This window comes from Patiria miniata, unplaced genomic scaffold (genome assembly GCF_015706575.1).
Source record: "Patiria miniata isolate m_02_andy unplaced genomic scaffold, ASM1570657v1 HiC_scaffold_8, whole genome shotgun sequence".
Taxonomy (NCBI): Eukaryota; Metazoa; Echinodermata; class Asteroidea; order Valvatida; family Asterinidae; genus Patiria; species Patiria miniata.
In genome coordinates, this window is record NW_024037075.1 from 431,737 (window position 1) to 446,833 (window position 15,097).

Here is a 15,097-nt window from a genome sequence, read left to right on the forward strand (position 1 = left end):
GAATATCTGCATACCGAGATTGATACTCAGGTTCTCAAAATATAGTAACTTAAACTATGCAGTTTTAGGATGACGTTAAGTGACACGTGATGATGTCATGATGACGTCATGATTCGACCTGAATCTTCAGATGGTGGTTTAAGTGTGTGCCAGGTTTGAAGTCGATCGGACCCTATTTTATATCATTTTTGCCAAATTTGAAGAAAATATTAAAATCTGAAAAATTCATAAAATATCAGATGATGACATCATGATGACGTCACTACAGATTTTGAATGCTTTTATCTAAACCTACCTACCCACCAAGTTTCAAAACGATCGGACATACCCTTATATGTGAATCACAAAATCACGTTTTTGATGAACTCATGATGACGTCACACATTTTATGAAATTTTGTGCATCTATCTTTCACCTAACAAACATGTTACAAAAAGAATTTTGAATTTACCATGTTCCATTGATGAGATTTGAGTAAAAGGTCCAAAAATTGAATAATTCATATAAAATCACATGATGACGTCATCGTGACGTCACTGCAATTTTCGTCTATAACACGTCCCGGAATACTTGCATACCAAGTTTGAACCCACTTGGACCTCTGGTTCAGTAGATATAGGGCCTTAAAGTATGCACTTTTAGGATGACGTCATGTGACACGTGATGACGTCATGATGACGTCATGTTTCGGCATACATCTTCAGATGGTTGTTTAAGTGTGTGCCAGGTTTGAAGTCGATCGGACCCTATGTTATATAATTTTTGCAAAATTTGAAGAAAATATTTCAATTTGAAAATTTCATAAAAAATCAGATGATGACGTCATGATGACGTCACTTCAGATTTTGGATGCTGTTATCTATACCTACCTACCCACCAAGTTTCATAACGATCCGACATACTACCCTTATATGTGAATTTAAAAAAATCACGTTTTTGATGAAATTTTATGCATCTATCTATGACCTAATAAACCTGTTACAAAAAGAATTTCGAATTTACCACATTCTTTTTATGAGATATAAAAATTGAATAATTTATGTAAAATCACACGATGACGTCATCATGACGTCACTGCAATTTTCGTCTATAACACGTCCCGGAATACTTGCATACCAAGTTTGAACCAAATCGGACTTCCGGTTCTGTAGATATAGGGCCTTAAAGTATGCTCCTTAAGGATGACGTCACGTGACACGTGATGACGTCATGATGACTTCATGATTCGGCATACATCTTCAGATGGTGGTCTAAGTGTGTGCCAGGTTTGAAGTCGATCGGATTTGAAAAAAAGCCAAAAGTGACTTGTAGAACAAAAACACGTGTTATCCTATGAGAAAAAAAGTGGGGGAAAAAAATAGAAAAAAAAATAACAGAAACAAGAGCTGTTTCGATGTGTACATCGAAACAGCTAAAAAAGAAAGAAAAAAACAAGGAAAAAAAAAACCTTAAACGAAAACAATAGCTGTTCCCAATTGAAATTGGGAACAGCTAATGATGGACTATACCTTTAAACTGGTTCGAATTCATTATCCAAAAAGCTACCACTGGCAAACGCAAAGAAGGCTGCATGTGCATTAAACACCATGAGTTGTTTCAAGGTATTTGTCATGTACACATTTTTGTAACCACTAAAAATTCTAAGTTGTCATAAACAATAACTCATTAATAATGTCTTTCATAGTTTGAGAGAAACTGGAGCAGAGATACATGATGAACATGTACATGTTACAGATTTGCATGAAAGCACACCCAACACGATATCTTTGCACTCCTCATTTACAGCTTTCAGTAGAGGTTTCTTGAAATTTCGGACGGAACAGAGTAAATGTTATTCTACTAAATTAACTAGTAGAAAGTGCAATACATGAAAATACATAATGCAGCTGTGAGTATTTGTAAATTATTTACACAAGTTTTTTTAGCACGTTGAGTTGGAATGTTTTTGAATACACCATCCCAATCTTCGGAAAAACTGTTACTAAAAATGTCCACACATTCAAAGTTGTCTTTAAAATCATATCCTTAAAATGAATTTCAGCAGATTAGGAAAATGTTTGGAAAGTAAAAATAAGAACCCCCCCCCTTTCTTTTAAAACTTATAGTTGATAAATCAGATACATCTATGTGATTTACATTACAAACTTGCATAAAGTTTGGCTGTTTTGGAAGAGTAATATTTCATCAAAGAACAAAAAACACCCTATTTCATCACCAAAAAAGCTAATACAGAGATGACACAATTTCATAAATACATATACCTTAAACAATTTTGCCAAGTTGATGTGTGTTTCTACCCTGTTAGAGTTACAGTAAAAACCAAGTCATGACAGTCTACCCACAAAACACTGGATCTGGCAAATGCTTCTATGTGTTAATGTAATCCATATCATTGCATAACCCAATGACACAGAATATTCACTTTGTACTGGAGAAAATTGCTTGGACTTGACCAACTTACAATAACATCTTTAAGACACGTTTTAAGGCACAGATCTTGAAATATTCACAATGACAATAATACAGCTGAAAGTGAACATGGGTTGTTTGAAAAGTCTTAAGTTGTAAACAGCATCTGTAGATTAATCCAACATTAACCCACCAATTTGGTATGAATAATCAAACGTTAACACCAGAACAGCAAGAGTAAGGTGCAACATACAAGATAAGTAATTCAACAAATGTATATACATTGTACTTATGAAACTGTTTACACATTAAATTTGAACTGTTAAAACCAATAATATTTAAACGTTCTTGCATTGAATACTTGTATATAGCCAGGCACTTGTAGATATGCATATTAAGTCGTAAATGTTTATTATTGCTTACATATAATGTAGTAATGCTAACATATCAAATGGCATGCTAAAAATTGCCTTGTAACAGGTTACTTACTTTAGGTTAACAAATACAAATTTAAAGTCATCCAAAGTACATGTAGGAGCGATTACTGAAGTGTAACTTTTACTTTCCCAGCACCACACTATTGCCATGGCCTTTCAACTGAACTGTCTTCACTGGTACACATGTACACTCTCATAAACATCAATAGATGTCAGCCACGTGCAAACCAGAGAAAACTATAAGTCGGTCATTCTATAAATTACATCTACAGTCTGTGATTTTATAATTCTGATGCACTCCTTAATGCAGTCGTCCTCTAAGAGTGATGCTGAATATCAAACTACCTACCCGACAAATAGAAATCATTTGAAAAACCATTCTTAATCATGATGATGCTTGAGAGGTATATTACAAAGTGTGTAACTTACAAAGTGTCAAGGTAACGGGCAAAGAAAAATGTCCTGCTTTGGACCTTAAATTTATACGACCAAAGTACCCTTGCTGCAAGGCAATACAGAGCAATGCCTTTAGTATTTGTGTGGACTCCGAGTCCACTACCAGACTTAATGTGCACCTTGAATTGAGTTTTAAGGGTAAAATGCATGGTACTACCCAAAGTTTGCCTTTAACATGTAAATGTGCCCTGGCCTACACTGCGTTATGGGGAAGTTTTTTATTGTTAGGCAAATAAGGACTGAGTTATGGGCACTTTCTGCTGTCCCCACGGCATTTTTGGTCCCCACAAATACCTCGTACAGACGAGTGTATGTCCCCACAACTACGGAACAAGACAATGTGTACTTGTTCTACATAACCCCCCCAAGGACAGACACACAAAGGGAGAACAACAGATCCTTTCAGTCCTTGGGCATGTTGGGAGTTGGGTCTTTTTTTTCAAAACAGTCCTCTGTAGTAGGTTTGTGTGCTTAGTCTATGGGAGAGTGTTATATTACAGGGACAAAGGAAAACACAAAGCATGTCCTCGGGAGTATAGTAAAACAAGAGTGTGTGTACTTGTTATGTATTACCCTCTATGTTTCTTACACAGCATGCGGCTCTCAAGGCAAACAATGAACCCCCCCCCCTCAAAAAAGAGTAAAATAGAAGAAATAAAATTCTCAAACTTCACTTTCATTGGAGATATGGAGAGAAGATAAGCTCTTTTTATGTTTACAACACTGTCAGGCTGTAAAACGTCTGTGAAATTGGAAAATTCAAGAACTTACTTAAGCAAATTGCATCTTTAAAAAAAGGTTTATTGGCAAATGCTACCTTGCAACTTACATGTATACTCCCAATTTGTGGAAGGTTTCATACAATAAATTCTCCACATAAACAATTCATTGCCACTATCAAACTTAGCATTACAATTAGCACACAACAGTGAATATTTGCACCCACAATGCTCATAAAGTTGGCTCAGTGGGCAATTAAACAACAACAAAACTCTTCAAAATTTCTTTAAACAATTACAATAACAATCAAATGTACATTTTTAAATAATTATTTAATGTTTGGTCACGGAGTAAGCAACGGACTGCAATTTTATTTGCTTGTTTATTTACAAATAAACACTTCTTAAAGTGAACTATGACTAAGACTAAAAATAACAGAAGGTATACTTTGGTCCGCTATGAAAGGCAACACGGTGTGTCAAAATGCCTTTGAAACCTTCAACTTACAAGGCAGCAAAAATATTGATTTAAAAAAGTGAGGAAAAGATCTTACCCTGGTTGAGTTTTATCCTGCATTATTTTTTTTTTCAACAAAACTAAAGTGTATTTGTTTTTTACAAGAATATTACCCAGTTGACTCTGAAGGCACATTAAGTAACTTGGATTCGGTCTGTAGAATTTAAGAAAGGCTTTCAATTGTCTTGAATGTATTTCAAGACCTTAGCACAGCTTGAATAGCGCAGTGTTCAAAGAAGCTATAATAACTCATTCAATTCAGCTAGTCACCCTTTTCCCTGTAACACCGTAAAATGAACAAAAGGAAGGAAATCAAGGCTCAACTTTGAAAGTGTTGTTCCTCAGACATATTAAGTAGAAGGTTCTACAAAGAAACGTCAACCAAAAGCAGGATTTGATGCTTCCTTGTTACGCAAGAGAAATCGATCAACTGATGATGGAAGATTTAAGCTTCTTTCTTATGAGTAGTTTGGATGTCTTTTACCCTGGACTAGACATCCTTCAAGGAACCCTCATTTGTAGAAAAGCTCCAGCCATTGTTATTGTTTGATTGAATTTGTCTACCCTGTAGAGGCTCCTCACCTGATTTAGACATGGCTAAGGAAACAACAGAAACTCAATATTTTTTTAGTTATCTGGTTGTCTTTTACATTACCCTGGACAGATAGAATGTGCATCAACTGACTTGGACCTCTTCAGGGATACTTGACTTGCTGTACAGCTTCATGCTTTCTGGATATTAAATTGTGTTTGGCTACCCTGGAGAGTCTCAACATGACAAGAATATTAATAAAAAACATGTACTTATAGCATAGCTCCATTCTTCCTAGTTGTCTGGTTGTCTTCAACATTACCCTGGACAGTTAGAAGGCTCATCAACTGACTTGAACAGCTCTCTGGCAAGCACTCTTTGGGACATTTCCCCTCCTGATTGACGGTATCTAGAGATGCTGAATTATGAATTAAAAGCTCTGCCATCTCAAGGTTGCCTTTTATGGCAGCCACCATCAAGGGGGTGTTCTGTATAAAGTAAATATAATTTTTACAATAGACTGTTAGAAATTGATCAAAACACGTTGGAAAAGACTAAATTCTGCAAAACGTGTGGTTGAATATGTCCTACATGTGTATGCCTTATTGACATCCTGAGAACAAGATTTGATTTTTATTTAATTGGTAGTATACATTTTTGTACTACCATAGTCTTCAACAGTTTAAAAAACTGCACAATTTGCCTTAAGGGCCCGTGTCAAATCATATCCGGGACAAGTTCCAGATACTGTATGGGGTATAATTGGCAGGTTTCTGAACAACTTCCCCGTAATCTTCCCGCAATGAAATTATCAGTATTGGTGAGTCAAGCAGTTGCTTATGAAACTTTCCCCGGAACATGTCCGGGACAAATGCAGAACATCTTCTGGACAACTCAAATGATTCTACCCGCAACTTGTCCGGAACTCTTCCCATTCGTAAATCAATTAATCACACCATTTAGATTGACAGAAGTCAGCTGAGAAACAATTAAAACCATAAAACATTCTATCGCTTATATTTGAGAACAACTTCAATCCTTATCACATCGGGAAACTTGTATGGTTAAACTATCACATAAAAATGGACCCAAGAAAACTAAGAAACTTAAAATACATAGCTCCTTTTTTCCATAAAAAAATGACAACTCAGACAGTAGAATGTCTCTGAATACTTGATGCTGGCACAAGATTTTAAAGAAAAGAACTCCCAGATTTTATCAACACAAAATGCAACCAAGAATCACATGTCACACAGGGAAATGCCCCAAACAAATTTAATCCTTTATAAACCTACAGTATCAAGTGAAGCTAGACAAACCCAATCCGCACAGTGCAGTGATTTTCAGTTGAGATTCGAACCATGGTCACTAGAGACAGAGGAAAAAGGAAATCACCACTGTCCCATACCAGTCCTGGCTCAGAGTTTACCTTGCACTTTGCATCTCTGACGTCTGGGTCCATCTTTGCTTCTTGCAGCAGATACTCTGCCACTCTCAATGCATCATGCTCAGCAGCAACGTGAAGGGCCGAGGTCTGTTCATACATGAAACTCAGATTGACATACTGCTCCTGGTGTAGTCTTTGCACCTAAAATGGACAAGAAAGCATAGTGCCAGTATATCCACATCATTTTTACTGTATTTTACAAAGCATCTTGCAAGACGACACATATACACCACAAGACTCAAAGCTGTACTCCATGCAAAATTCAGTGCATGGAAAACTTGTTAGGGTAGCAGCAAACATCACAGTAAAACTTCATTTACAATTCATTTTCTTCGTGTATTTCTGTTTGCCTTTTGATTGTTTTGTTTGTTTATTTTGTGTAAGATTATAATGAATTTGTTGTCTATCATTCATTTTGTTTGCTCACTAATTCGTTACTGTTAACTTTATTGTGTTTGAGTTTTTTCCCATTATTTATTTGATCAGCTGAAATAGCCTGGTCGGGCGGCCATTTTGGAGGGGGAAAAAAGGGCCTCCCCCTTCCTTTACATTCATCACTTTTGATTGTAGTTATGTTTGTCCGATTGTTAGTCTGCCTCTGTATTTGTTGAGTTGTTATTTGGGTTTGGTTTTGTCAAGGCATCTCCATATAAGCCCCCGGCTTCAGCAGATGCCTCCATAATTACCCATTGATTTATTGTTCTTTCTTTCTTATCTATAAGATCTACATGTATAATCTTAATAATATTATTTATTACTTCACTTTGTTACACTGTTTTATGAAAATTGTGGCATTATGGAAATAAATGTTGATTAAATTGAAAAAATTTACTTGAAGTCTGAACCAGCCTTCAGAGTGTACTTGAACCCACAATGTGCTAAATAACCCACACAATTTTGCGTTTGACACCCCAGACTACAAGGCCACAGCCTTTGAAATTGAAGTCTTAACAGTGTTTGGCTGACTTTCACTCGGGAGGTAACACACTGAGTATACAGTGTTTAAAAAACGTCGGTGAAGGGCAAAACCTAATTTGATTTATATCGCCCCGATGCAAAATTCCATCTTATAATAGTTTATGCGGTACCCGCTGCTATGTACATCAGATTCGAACCGGCCAACCGATCCCGTTAGCTCGGTGGTCGAGTGGTAAGACATCTGCACTAGAAAGCAGGAGGTCGTGGGTTCGAGTCCCACCCGAGTGATTTTTTCCAACTTTCACTCGGGAGGTAACACACTGAGTATACAGTGTTTAAAAAACGTCGGTGAAGGGCAAAACCTAATTTGATTTATATCGCCCCGACGCAAAATTCCATCTTATAATAGTGTTTGGCTGGTCAACTATCTTATAATTACAATTGTGATATAACAAAAACACTTGACGGGGCAGTTAGAAATGCTCTAACTATTGTGCATGGCTAGCCATGTCACCAAGCCTTTAACTATTGTGCATGGCTAGCCATGTCACCAAGCCTGTAACTATTGTGCATGGCTAGCCATGTCACCAAGCCTTTACCAGTTTGTGGACTGCGGTCTCATGGACATTTTGACACCAACTACATTTAAATAGGACATAGTGTTCTCAGGGTACTGAAATGTCTTGTTCTCTCAACTGACCATGTAAAGAAAAATGCACTAATTCATGGATGGATATGTGGAATTCTGTAGATCATACTTACAAACACTAAATCGATTGAGCTCAAACTGTGCATGCATGAGCATGAAAATGTTTACTGGCCTACCAAATAGCACTTTTATCGGGCGGGGGGGGGGGGGGGGGGGGGGGGGGGGAGGGGGCCAAATTCTCCTTCCCCCGGTTGCAAGATTACAAAAAAAAACAGCTCAATGAATACAGCCTACCTCCGTCACATCGTCTTGCTGTACAGCTGTCCACATGCATCTCATCTCATCGTCATCGTAGATAGCAACAAAGGAGGAGGAGGGGGAGGCTATGTCATCATCGTCATCTTCATTGCCGTGACTACCAGAGAACATGTCGCTGGATACCACCACCTCAGGGATGGGCGTGGTCAGGGTGTGTGGGTAGGACTTGGCTGTGTACAGAAGAGGCAGAATTTCCTAAAATCCAAAGGGATTTTCCATTCTAGTAAGAAAATACTCACCTCTGTTTACCTACATTTGCATATCAGCGCGCATGCGCACAAACATTCGCTGAAAAGAATAGCGCCCAAGCCACACCCTCATTGTCCACTGCATGCCCCAAGCCCACAAAGGACCCTGTATAGGTTACAGGGTCCTTTGTGGGCTTGGGGCATGCAGTGGACAATGAGGGTGTGGCTTGGGCGCTATTCTTTTCAGCGAATGTTTGTGCTCACCTCTGCGAAATACCTCACCTCTGTTTACCTACATTTGCAGAGTAGCACCGAAAGTCTCAAGGGGGGAAGGGACATGCAGCTCGTCCTAGTTTTTTGTTTTTTTTTTTTTAAAGGGAGGGATGGTAAACAGAGGTGAGTATTTTCTTACTAGAATGGAAAATCCCTTTGGATTTTAGGAATTCCATTACAGAAAATACCTCACCTCTGTTTACCTACATTTGCAGAGTAGCACCGAAAGTCTCAAGGGGGGAAGGGACATGCAGTGGTACTTGAAAGTCTAAACTAGGCCTACATGCAATTCTAAATGGCATGAAAAGGTTGCTTATATAGACATACCCGGGTGCTGCCGATCTATTCTAAAGGAGCTTTGCGGGCTTTGCGGGCTGCTGATTGTGCAGTTTCCTTGAAGACTTTCTGCTAATGCAACCCTCTGCTTGCACAACAGCTATAAGCAAGGTGTGACAGTGTAAGGGTTCTTCCGGCAGTCCGCTTTTCTGATACCTGAAAAAGAGAGCCCTGTTCCCTGTATCTGAAAAGGAAGCTCCAAGCAGTTGAGTTCAGGAAGTTGTCACGCTGGGTGTTTCCTGAGCTTGAGATTTTGATCCTCGATTTTTGGGAGGGCACTCTTTGGTGGCACCGACAATCGAGCGATCATGGTCACAGAGGCTTGAAGTAAATTTACAGTCATGTGCCAATGGCTATGACCTGGTAACTTAGTGAAATTCCCTTCTTAAGGCAAGCTACTACAGCAGCCAGTAAGAATATGGGTTTCGCAACCCGACAGAAAGGAGAGTTTCAATGTACCTGTTGGTTCCGCAAGGGGCTAAGGCGAGTGACCCAATGATGATACTTGGATCCAAAGATGGTAGGCCTATCTACCGGTACTTTACAGTAGGCGGTCAACTGATAAACCTGCCGTGCATCCGAGTGATTTTGAGGAAACTGTAGATGTATCATTGGAACCCTGATAGAGGACTACAATTATGGTTCATCAGTAACCCTGGACAGTAGATATCTGAAACTGGATTGACTGTCAGCGAAATCCCAAATGAAGGTGCAGATGCAGATCGGGGATTGGCAGCTACTATCATACCCCATGGGGAATCAACTTGCTTCTGACTCTAAAGACTGTAGCTTTCAGATAATGAAAGCATCCAGGTACAAGATGGAGAGTACATGTACATGTAGCAATGTCTGCGTGTAGAATTATTGTTGTGAGACCAAGGTGGTCCAGGAGTAAAGGGATTATGGCTGCTGTAGCCAAAAAGGAGCTACATGTATGAATTCCTGCCGCGTTGAAGCTGAAGGATTCTTCTAGACCAGAGGACTACAGGATGAGTATAAACTTGGCGAAAGGCTGGAATTGGAAGCTGGTAGCCTGGAAGGGATGTAAATACATGTAGATAGGTGCAAGTACTGGTAGCATACTGAGAATGTTGAGGACCTGTGTCTGAATACTGAAGGGAGAAGAAATCATTCTGTTGAAGTGAATTCAACACCTTCTTTCTGGCCAGGTGAAACGTTAAAGCAACAGCCAACGGGGTGTCTCTAAAGTGGACAGGCAAGAAGAAAGAGCGAGTTCCCCGGATGAAGCAAGTAGTACACTACATCTGAACTGTGGAATTGTCCATCCGGACCAAGACAAGCTTGATTGTGACTTTGGATGAGCAAATGCCAGGTCTTGAGCACTGTCAATAGCTTTAGTTGAAGGAATGCAACTGGCTCTCTATAGTTGGCCAAGTGCTAGGTATTAAATGACCATCCAGATGGAATCTCAAACCCTGTCCGAGGTACCCAATGCGATGGTAGAAGGTGTAGTTACCTGGTACATAGTCCTAAAAGGTGCAGTGGGTCATAGCTAAGATGGGTAACTGGAATCGCTTTGGAGGTGACTCTTAGCGTAGATGGGAAGACAAAGGAAAGGCTGCACAGAGCTTCTGTGTGTCATGCACCAGGGAACTAGGTCTATCATCAAGATGCCAGAAGGTTCTGATGCCATCACGTTGTGTTTAACCTTCCCCAGTAAAGCCTGAAACGAAGTTGAAGGAGCTTAATACTGAAGATGAAAAACCACCTCAAGTGCGAGTAAGGTAGACTGTTAAAGGCTAAACTGGAGATACATTTACATGTAAGGTCTGCTGTAGCCTAACATCTAAGTACCACAGCAAATAGATCTGTTTTGCTGTAAAAAGGAATGTTGTCACAACAACGGTGATTCTTATAAAGACCCAAAGGAGGTGTGAAAATCCAAAGGTCTGTAGCGAAACCTTGTAGGTATGTGGAACTCCAACTTCTGATGATCCATGAATGGGTACTGTACAAGGACATTATTATCCCAAAGATTGATGGAAGCAGCAAACCAACCGTCTCAAGAGACTGGAGGGAAGTAGAAAGCATTTCCATCTGAATTCCTTGCTGCATGTCGAGTCTGATAATGGGCTGCCATTCGTCAAACTGCTACTGACTGAGAAAGGTTGAAGTAAGCCGAAACCTGATCCAGTTGGAAGTATCCTGGTCTAGTTCATTCCTTAAGGAAAGATAACTTTCTCTAAAGCAACAAACAAGTGTATGTTGAGGCAGAAGCTCGTGGTCAGGGATAACCGAGGTAGATAAGAATTCTGAACAATGCTTCGAAGAAGTGTCTGACAACCCCTTTATGTATGAAGTTACATAAAACCACATCTGGCCGGACTCTGTAGGACAAATACTTGTTCTAAAGACTCGAAGCAGTGGAGATATGTCGAGATTCTGCTGTAAGCCAAGGATGAAGAGAAGGCCGGTCTACAAACTCCTAGCTGAATCATGCTGGTTTGAGACCCGGTTGGAGACCGACGTAGAAGATGTACATGCATGCCAAGCACCTATGAGGATTAACTTATCTCAAAGTATGGAATCCTGCACCATAGTCTTGCTATATAACCTGATATTATGCAAAGAAACATTCATTCAAGACAAAAATGCCCAATAGCCAGAATTAGCAATAAGTCCAAATGCAATTCCACCAATCTAGACAATAAAGCAGAATGATAAAATCTCCAATAAAAACTGTATCAGTTAAGGGAGATATCATGGCAACTTGCAAGGGCACCAGACAAAGAAGAATATTCTGTGAAGGCCCCGTGGCATAGATAGATTGAAGAGTAAGGCAATAATCCTTGGTCTATTGTAAAAATCAACGAAGCATCCCAACAGGCTGATGAATATATAAACAGGCCAGCTAAGCAAGATATTCAAATGACAGAATATCAAAGAATCCAAATAAGGAATCCTCCTACACAACAAACCCCAACCCAATCGTATATATTGGGAAGAAGCAGGGAAAGAATGCTGCATCCAGACGCCAGTAACGTTTGAGTAACAATCTTGTAATGATATCAAACTAAAGTGGCATCAGGTTGCATCCTACTAAAAAGTACTATCCAAAGGTAGCTTGAGCGTAGATACATGTGAGCCTGTAATATGAACATGCTCAAAAGGACCAACCCACTGTTATAGGATGGAGAAACTGAAAGCTTACCGATAGCCGGTCGAGTGCTGCTAATGGAAAGGCGGCAAGGCTGTAGTGTTATCACGCATTTTCACTGAATAAATAACATTATAAGAGAAAACCCAGAAGGCAATCTCGAACATGGGAGACGACTCCAAAGAATAACTAATCACAATCCAATCGGCCCGAATGTCCGAAGTCAATCCTCCGTCCGAGTCCAATTGAAAACGCAAGTTGGAACCGCAAACAGGCTGGGCTCGGAAGGCGGTCCGCGCCGGGTCAAATCCCAGTGCCAAATCCCAGTGCCGTGGACAGTCGAGCAGTTGGTAAGATTAACTGCTGAAGTCATGTTGAAAAACTTCACGACGGTGCGTACATTGGATGAAAAATCCACGGTAGAATGGAATCCTAGTCTCCGAGTTAAAAAGGAACCCCAAAATCCTTCAAAGAGTGTGGAGAAATCCCAAGACGATCGACGAGTACCCATCGGTAACGCAAAGTCATGAAGGTCACTTAAGAAAGTGCGCCCTCTGTAGGGCAAAACCACGTACATATGGCAAGTCTGGTTCCATGTGTACATGTAGCCATGCTGCACCGCACCACGTGTCGATATCGCGTGGCATGCATGGCCCCGTCCTTGTAAATGTTCTCAAAATTTGAAATTTCAGTTCATTTAAATCCAGTGTTCACAATAAAGTAAATATTTAAAATACACAAAAAAGCCCACTTAGTGTTGATTCTATTGAAGGCGATGGAGAAATCTCGGGCTCGCCCGGAAAGCTTGATCATGGTGTACGTCTGTACTTGCGTGTAGTGTTGATGAAGAAGGCGGTGGTGGGTGGTGCCCCGCCTCTGTGACCGGGCGGGCTGGTCGAATTACCGAGGGACCATTGGGTTTTGAACGCCAAGCCTCGCCTACCCGCAAGCACATGAGTGGCGATCTCTGATTCCGCTGCTTGCATGTGCTGTAGTACTAGTAGACCGTCGAATGTGCGGGATTTTCCGGGAATCTTGCAGTGACTCTCTCTGGAGAGAAGTGCTTGTTCCCGGGGTGTTTCCTACCGTCGAGCCCGGGAATTACATGTAGACCCGGTCGTAGTGGCGGGATTTTCCGGAAATCTTGCAGTGACTCTCGCTGGAGAGACGTGCCTATTCCCGGGGTATTTCCTACCGTCGAACCCGGGGATTAAATCCGGTTGAAGTGGCGTAAATATCACGCTTGGAGTGTACGATGGAGGGTGATTTAATTTCCTTTAGAAGAATGACTTGGGCTAACAGTAATAGTTTACTTTTTTTGGCGGAGGCCGCCATGTTTTTTTTGTTTTTTTTAACAGGCACAGCGAGTACAGTTAATTTGTACGTGTTGACGCTACGCGTCGCTGAAAAAACTAGGACGAGCTATTAGGTTACAGGGTCCTTTGTGGGCTTGGGGCATGCAGTGGACAATGAGGGTGTGGCTTGGGCGCTATTCTTTTCAGCGAATGTTTGTGCGCATGCGCGCTGATATGCAAATGTAGGTAAACAGAGGTGAGGTATTTTCTGTAATGGAAATTTATAATCAAGCATTTGCTTAAAACAAAAAAGCAAGCAGAGGGCACAGCAGAACAATAAACACCTAAGAAGTTATACAGAACAGTCCTTTTCGGGACTACCATTCTTCCAAAGAGAGAAATGACAATTTTTGCCCACAAAAAAATAAAAACAAACAAACAAACAAAATTACGAAATTAAGACAGCAAAATTTCCTTCACTCCAAATCCATTTCAATCCTTGTAAGTGGAAATTCAGACCATGGAACCCCCCCCCCAAAAAAGACGCACTTTTTTTAGTGACCATAACTCACTAAATGTTTTTCTAATTCAAAAGATGTTTTGTCGTAGGAAAGCTAAGGAACTAAACTTGTAAAATACGTATCAAGATTTCTGTTGTATTTTTTAAAAACCTGTGAAAAAGAGGGTGCTTTGAGGTTTTTTTTTTTTTTGGACACCCTGTTATAGGCCACAATAGCACTGACTCATACCAGCGTAATGCAATGGAGTGTTGTTATTGTCCGTCAGCTGTATCTCGAGTTCCTCCTTGTAATCAAGTATGAACTGCGATTGGCGATCCGTCAAGTGGTGGCGCTCTTCTTGGGTCAGATGGAAGATGCGTCCCTCCACTGTTGGTGAGATGGTGCACTGGGCCCTCTCGGCCAGGTCTAGGCTGGCCTGACGCATTAAACTGTGACGTCTTCATATTAAGTAGAAAGAGACATACCACTTTAGACCATGCAGCACCCTGTAATAGGGCTCACTCAATGACGGCCATCTCTGTAGAAAAACTGCAACTGCAAATTTTACGCAATCAAGCACGCATTGCACAGTGTTAAAAATGTTCCAAACACGCATGCTTGTTGCTCGAAATGTGTTTGAAATATGACGCAGCCGATGCACGTTATGCAAGTTGACGCTCAAAATGCCAATGCACATGGATGTCTGTAGGAAATGACGTCATTTGAATGAGACCTACAACTACCTCAACTCTTGAACTATAGAGTTCACTAGGCAATTCCATGAGACAGTGGACACGGCTTAAAAATGGAAAATGTATATCTTCAGAACTGCAGAACATCACAACCTCAACTGTGGTATCAAATTATAAATTGTGGTACACGATCCCATAATCTGGAACCAGATCCTGCCATCAACGGTCAGGTACTCGGGAACCCGGTTCCAATGCACAGCCCTATAATTAGCTACGATCTAGTGAGCCCACTG

At 40.4% G+C, this 15,097-nt stretch overlaps 1 protein-coding gene across 3 annotated transcripts in view; it reads right to left on the minus strand.

The window, feature by feature from the left end:
* Positions 1-3,752: 3,752 nt before the first annotated feature.
* Positions 3,753-15,097, minus strand: part of LOC119719387 (mannosylglucosyl-3-phosphoglycerate phosphatase-like) — a 66,674-nt gene continuing 55,329 nt past the window's right edge. For 2 of the 3 annotated variants that reach the window (XM_038188819.1, XM_038188818.1), the window contains exons 13-16: positions 14,362-14,570; positions 8,379-8,572; positions 6,500-6,658; positions 5,343-5,558 (exon numbers count right to left, since the gene is read on the minus strand). In XM_038188819.1, coding sequence (XP_038044747.1) covers positions 5,343-5,558; positions 6,500-6,658; positions 8,379-8,572; positions 14,362-14,570 — 778 coding nt within the window. Of the gene's footprint in view, positions 5,559-6,499; positions 6,659-8,378; positions 8,573-14,361; positions 14,571-15,097 lie in introns of all 3 variants that reach the window. The other variant, XM_038188817.1, reaches the window with a different exon arrangement.